The following is a 6,330-nucleotide window of genomic DNA, read 5'->3' as shown; positions in this document are numbered from 1 at the left end:
TCTAAGCATACATTTTAATTTGCAACATAAGGAACTTGAAAATAGAAATAATTAAATTCTTAAAAATTATGTATTACTCGTATACCCAGCAAAACTGCATGGTCAAATCCAAAGTAAAATCAAGAGAAACCGCGCCATCGGTGTGTTCGATGGCGTAGGTATTAGCGGTATTTACATACTAGATGGCACTGGCAACCTTATAAGAAAAAAATATTTTATCTTCATGTTTTTTAACTTTGTTAAGTGTAAAAGAATTATGAGTTAGGAGGAGGCGGGAACCTTCAAAAAATTTGGGACAGAATTTGAGAAGAGGGCCAATAAAAAAATTCATATCCTTTTTAATTAATTTAATTTGATATTCTGTAGATATTGTAGCATATTTTAGTTTATAACTGTATATATGTTTAGTTTATAATTGTATATTTTAGTACTTTAGCGTAGATAGTATGGAGTTGGAGGCGGGAACGGATCCCCCGGATCCGAATATTACTGAGGAGACAACTGATACGAATAACTCAAGGTTTAGCCAACCAATATTTTTCTGTGATGAGTTCGACCTTTCCAATATATCTGAATTTGTCAACGTTAAATCGAAGAAATCCCAAAAAAAGAAACAACTTGTTAATTCTTTTAAACCAAAGATCTCGGACAAACAACTTTCGTTGCGCCCGCTGCAGCAGGCTTTGGCGGGAAATCTTGCAAATAACGTAAATAAGCTTATAGTGCCTCCTCGCCAAATTGTACAGACCTCACCAGAGCCTACTTCAGCGAGTCCTTCTATGACACCATCTGAGACCCCAATGGCTGACTCTGTTTACAGAAAAAAATACACTGAACAGGATCCTGGCCCATATATGGTCCATGTTACTTTAATCTCAGATTCTAATAGTACTACATCACTGCACCCACTTAAATTTGGAAATTTTCTAAAGAAAAGCAATCTTGGTAATATCTTACAGGATGGAATTAAACGAGTAGGTCGTAATCGCCTGGCAATAACTTTTAAAACACATAGTGATGCCAATATTTTCATATCCAACATGTCTATGAATCCATTGTATAATGTAGTGATTCCTACATATAATATATGTAAAATGGGTTTGATAAAGGGTATCCCTCAGGAGTGGACTCATGAGGACATTGTAGACAATCTGCAAATCCCAGAAGGCTATGGACAAATTATCAAATCCCGTAGATTAAACAGGAAGTCTGTCAACTCAGATGGAACTTCATGGATTCCTACTCAAACTGTGGTCTTGACTTTTGACGGACAGTCTCTTCCCTCTAGAGTGTATTCCTTTTTTTCAAGTATTCCAGTTGAACAGTATATTTATCCAACGGTACAATGTTTCAATTGTTGTCGCTTTGGACACACTCGTGTTCAATGCAGGAGCAAACCTAGATGTAATAAATGTGGTGGAGAGCACAGCGGACTGGCTTGTAATACTGAGACTTTTTCTTGTGTTAACTGTAGAGGTGAACATATGGCTACAAACAAATCTTGCCCTGAGTTTAGTAGACAAACAAATATTAAAAAACATATGTCTCAAAACCCCATTTCATACCAAGAAGCCTCTAAATTGTTTCCTATTGTAAAGAAATCATATTCACAAATAACATCATCTATTCCACTATCTGCCCAAAGTTTAAATGATGTAGATAGTTCAAATTCTGTCTCTTACAAAAAAACTGTTATAAAGAAGCCTAAACAGGCATCTATTTTAAATAAGGGTTATGACAAATCAGAATATAAATCATTGATCCGCAGCATTTCATTTGATGAGTCTCAAGGTAAAGTAGGTTCCGCTTTGCAATCCAACAAAGAAAAGGATACACAGTTGCCATCTTCTGACACACTAAATAAATTGTTATCCACACTTATAAATATTATTGCTAATTCAGAACTACCAGAACACGTTGCTCTTTCACTTATAAATAATATTTCACTATCAATTTTCAATATTTTTAAATATGGACAGAGTCCTCCAGTGGAACTGTAAAAGCATAGTTCCTAAAAAACATGAAATTATATCTTTAATTAATTCACATAATATTTTTTTACTAGCCATATCAGAAACTTGGTTAGTTCCAGGTTCCAATTTCCGTATGGCCGGTTTTAATATTCTCAGACATGATAGACATGATGGGTATGGTGGCACAGCCCTTTTAATTCGTAATAATCACAGATTTTCTTCTTTGCCAATCCCAGCTTTTAACTCGGATATTTTACAAGCAGTGGCTGCCCGAGTAGGTGAGGTAACATATCTATCTGTGTACATTTCAGAAAAGGATTTATCTGTTCTGCATATACTAGACAAAATCATTCAATCATTACCCAAACCAATAGTAGTTCTAGGGGATTTCAACGCTCACCACTTCTTATGGGGAGCACCCAACGATGATGGCATGGGAAATGGCTTAATGGAGATAATAAATGATCATAATCTTTGTGTTCTGAATGATGGGTCCCCCACTCGTCGCCCAGTTCCGGGTCAAGCCCCAAGTTATGTTGATATAACACTTAGTTCAGCCAGTTTGTCTTCACTGTTAAACTGGGAATGTTTAACGCTGTCCTGTGGCAGTGATCATTATCCCTTATTAATTTCCTTGCCCTCTGGTAAAACAGGCACTTTTAATCCACTACCGCCGTTATTTAAGTTCAGATTAAATAACTATGATTGGGAACTGTTTAGTCAAGAAGTCGAATCGAAAATTATGTCCCTTCCAAGTTTATCTACTCTTGATGATTATAACAACATAAACAAGGCGTATGATAACCTTATTACGGCATACTTAGCAGCTGCAGATAAACATATCCCCAAAAAGAATGTTGCCCATAAGAAAATATCTTCTCCCCCATGGTGGGACAAAGAATGTACAGAAGCTGTCAATAAAAGAAATGATGCAGAAAAACTTAATAAGCAATGTTTGACCATGCATAGTTATTTATTTTATAAAAATGTTGAAGCGGCCACTAAAAGGCTTCTTCGGAAAAAGAAAAAAGAGGGATGGAAAAGATTTTGTTCCAAGCTTTCGCCTGATTCGCCATCCTCCCTAATCTGGAAAAATATAAGAATGTTTAGATCTTCTTTTATAGCCCCATCTAGAAATTATACATCGCAAGAATGGATTAATCCTTTTTTGGACAATATCGCACCCACTATGGTTCCTAAGTTTGACCAATTGCCTTATACATACTCTTATATATCAGATAACTCTAATATTAATAATAACTTAGCGTGTTCATTTTCTTTGCCGGAACTTCAATTAGTATTGAACCGGTTATCAGACTCCACTCCAGGATGTGATGGTATTCCTTACTCTTTCTTAATTAATTCAAAACCTATAACCCTATCATATTTACTGAATTTAATTAATTCTATAATAGACACTGGTATAATACCTTCTTCCTGGAAACATCAAATTATAATACCTATATTAAAGCCTAACAAAGATTCAAATAATCCTTTATCTTATAGACCTGTAGCGTTATCATCTGTTTTGGTAAAATTAGCAGAACATTTAATTAAACAAAGATTTGAGTGGTACGTAGAACATAACAATCTTTTGCCTTGCTCTCAATATGGGTTCAGAAGAGGTAAAGGTGTGTCCGATAGCCATGCCATTTTTGCAACAGACATTTTTTTGTCTTTTTCGAAATCTGAATCGGTTGTAGGAGCCTTTTTAGATATTCAAAGCGCGTATGATAATGTAAACTTAATTAAATTAAAAGAAAAAATGTCGGATTTAAAATTACCATTAAAATTTATTGATTTCATTTTTAATTTATATACTGGAAGGACTATTTCTTTACATATACCTGGTTTTGAGGACAAAATAAGAAAAATTTGGAAAGGTATCCCTCAGGGTTCTGTTCTAAGTCCTCTATTATATGACATTTATACTTTCGATCTCCATTTGAGTGTTGATCCTTCCTGTTCCATCTTACAATATGCAGATGATGTCTTAGTTTACTCTGCTAACCGTGATATTAAAATAGCAGCAGAAACTCTTAACGATTCATTAAACAAGTTATCATCCTGGCTCTCTGCCCAAAATCTTTCGTTATCTAAATCTAAAAGTCTCATAGTTGTTTTTACGCGGAAAAGAAAAGTTCCCACCGTAAATATTTCTGTTGATGGAGAACGAATACCAGTGGTTAAAGAGGCGAAATTTCTTGGTCGCATTTTTGATTCTAGTATGAACGGTAACGCTCATATCAACGACATTGTAAGAAAATGTGAAAAAAAAAACTATTTGGAGCTGTAAGTGGCGTTTGGTGGGGGTCTCATCCTGGTGTACTTAGGTTAATGTATAATGCTTTGGTACGTAGTATATTAGACTTTGGCTCCATAACTTTTTGTCTTGAAAACAAACAACCTCTACATAAATTAGATTTATTACAACATAAAAGTCTCAGGATCGTTATTGGAGCCATGAATAGTACTCCAATAAATGCTTTACAAATAGAATGCTCTGAACCGCCGCTATCTTTGCGTAGACAATACCTTTCTGATAGATTTATATTTAAAATTCAACAATATCATGGACACCCCTTAATTTTGAAACTACAAAATCTTTGTGAAGTTATTAATGGACGAAATGCTTTCTGGCGTAACAGGAAAATCCCTTACTTAGTTTCTAGCTATAGAAGATTTTTAGAACTACGTTGTTCAATTCATAAATTTCAATGCCACTCAACTTTTTCATATGATTACGAGACTTTAATGTTTGTACCCGATATCAAGTTATCAATAGATATCCAAAAAGGATCAAGCTCGGCAAACTCAAAATTAGCCTCCTTTATTAAAAACTTAGAACCTAAATCGGAGGATTTCTATACTGACGCGTCTAAATCCGTTTCCTCGGATGAAAAAAGCGTAGGAGCTGCTTTCTTAAGACTCTCGTCAGGTCATTTTCGTCTTTATAAATATCCACATCTTTCTTCAAACTTTGTTGGAGAAGGCATGGCTGTCCTTGAATGTGTCAAATATATAATTTGCAATAAAATAGAGAATTCATATATATTTTCTGATTCATTGAGCTTTCTTCAGTCTCTTTTATCAAATCCATTTAAAAAGAAACCTCCTTGTCCGCTTTCTCTTGAGGTAAAACTTAAATTAAAAGAATGTCATGATTCAAATTTACGAGTCACATTAGCATGGATTCCTGGCCATTCGGGCATCCAAGGAAATGAATTGGTAGATTATTTAGCTGCTATGGCCGCAAGGCAGGGTAATACATATATTGACAAAGTGTATACTCAAGACCTACAAGAAAAGCCTCGGGAGTATCTTTTAAAAGATTGGAACTCCGAGTGGGAAAAGTCTTGTTTATCAAAAGGTGGACGATATCGTCGTCTTCATATCAAAATTAATTTAAAACCTTGGTTTTCTAAGTTTAATTTCCCAAAAAAAGTAACATCTACCATATCGAGATTAAGATTTGGCCATTGTAGTTTACCCAGTCATTTATCGAGAATTGGTGTCGTTGACTCAGATGCTTGTGAACATTGCAATACCAATGGAAACATCGAACATACATTATTTGAATGTGTCAAATACAAATCCAAACCACTTTATGAATTCCTTATAAAATTTCGTGCTCCTCTCCCTTGTGACTCCTACACTATACTTTCCTTTGTTGATTTCAAATATACTAAAGCTCTTATTTCTTTTCTAACCTTCCATAATATTTTATTATAATATATTTTCTTCTTTACATTACTATATTTTACTATATGTATATATTGCCCTAGTTCCTCCTATACCGCCTATTTCTAAAGTCCCTGCTCCTATCCCTCTACACTGGAATATCATGGCAACTTGACACTTCAAGATGAAGTTACTATGTCGCCTTTGGCTGACTCGACTCTGGCTAAAATAAGCTTCCGAATGAAGTTTGATCGCCATATTGAAGAAAAAAAAAAAAAAAAAAAAAAACTTTGTTAAGTATGTATGTGTATAATCTATGGTATGTATTTCACTGCCCATGCCGCATGCCGTGCCGTGCAATGTGCAGTTAAAACTGTAGGGTTGGCAACAGTTTTTCGGAAACGATCTACAGTCTACAGTTACATCTACAAATTTTCGGAAATTCTCTTAGTTTTCAGTTTAGACCTCGAAATCCACTTTTTTAGTAAGATGCTAGCTTCATTTATTTTATTAGAAAACGAAACTAAGAAATTAACTTTCTACCCCCACACTTAAAGATACCTTGTACACAAAGTCAGAAATTAAAAATTGTTATTTCGAGTTCAATGTGACAAAAGATGACCGTTGAAAAAAGCGCGGGAAACGTTCGAACTTGGCGGGCGCGGTTTTTAAATTT

General features: G+C 34.8%; 1 protein-coding gene across 1 annotated transcript; it reads left to right on the top strand.

Annotated features, from left to right (window-relative positions):
* The first annotated feature begins 269 nt into the window (after positions 1-269).
* Positions 270-3,837, top strand: LOC149503438 (uncharacterized). The gene has a single exon (XM_089740153.1). It carries the CDS (start codon positions 447-449, stop codon positions 1,998-2,000), a length of 1,554 nt encoding a protein of 517 aa, XP_089596279.1. The 5' UTR covers positions 270-446; the 3' UTR covers positions 2,001-3,837.
* Positions 3,838-6,330: the final 2,493 nt, after the last annotated feature.

Source organism: Bombyx mandarina, chromosome 01 (genome assembly GCF_030267445.1).
Source record: "Bombyx mandarina strain Sakado chromosome 01, ASM3026744v2".
NCBI lineage: Eukaryota > Metazoa > Arthropoda > Insecta > Lepidoptera > Bombycidae > Bombyx > Bombyx mandarina.
The sequence above is the reverse complement of the archived record's forward strand: the minus strand, read 5'-3'. Positions and strand labels throughout refer to the sequence as shown.

What these genes read in the sequence shown, in the direction of transcription:
- LOC149503438 (XM_089740153.1), top strand. Translation starts at nt 447, where the DNA reads ATGGAGTTGGAGGCGGGAACGGATCCCCCGGATCCGAATATTACTGAG.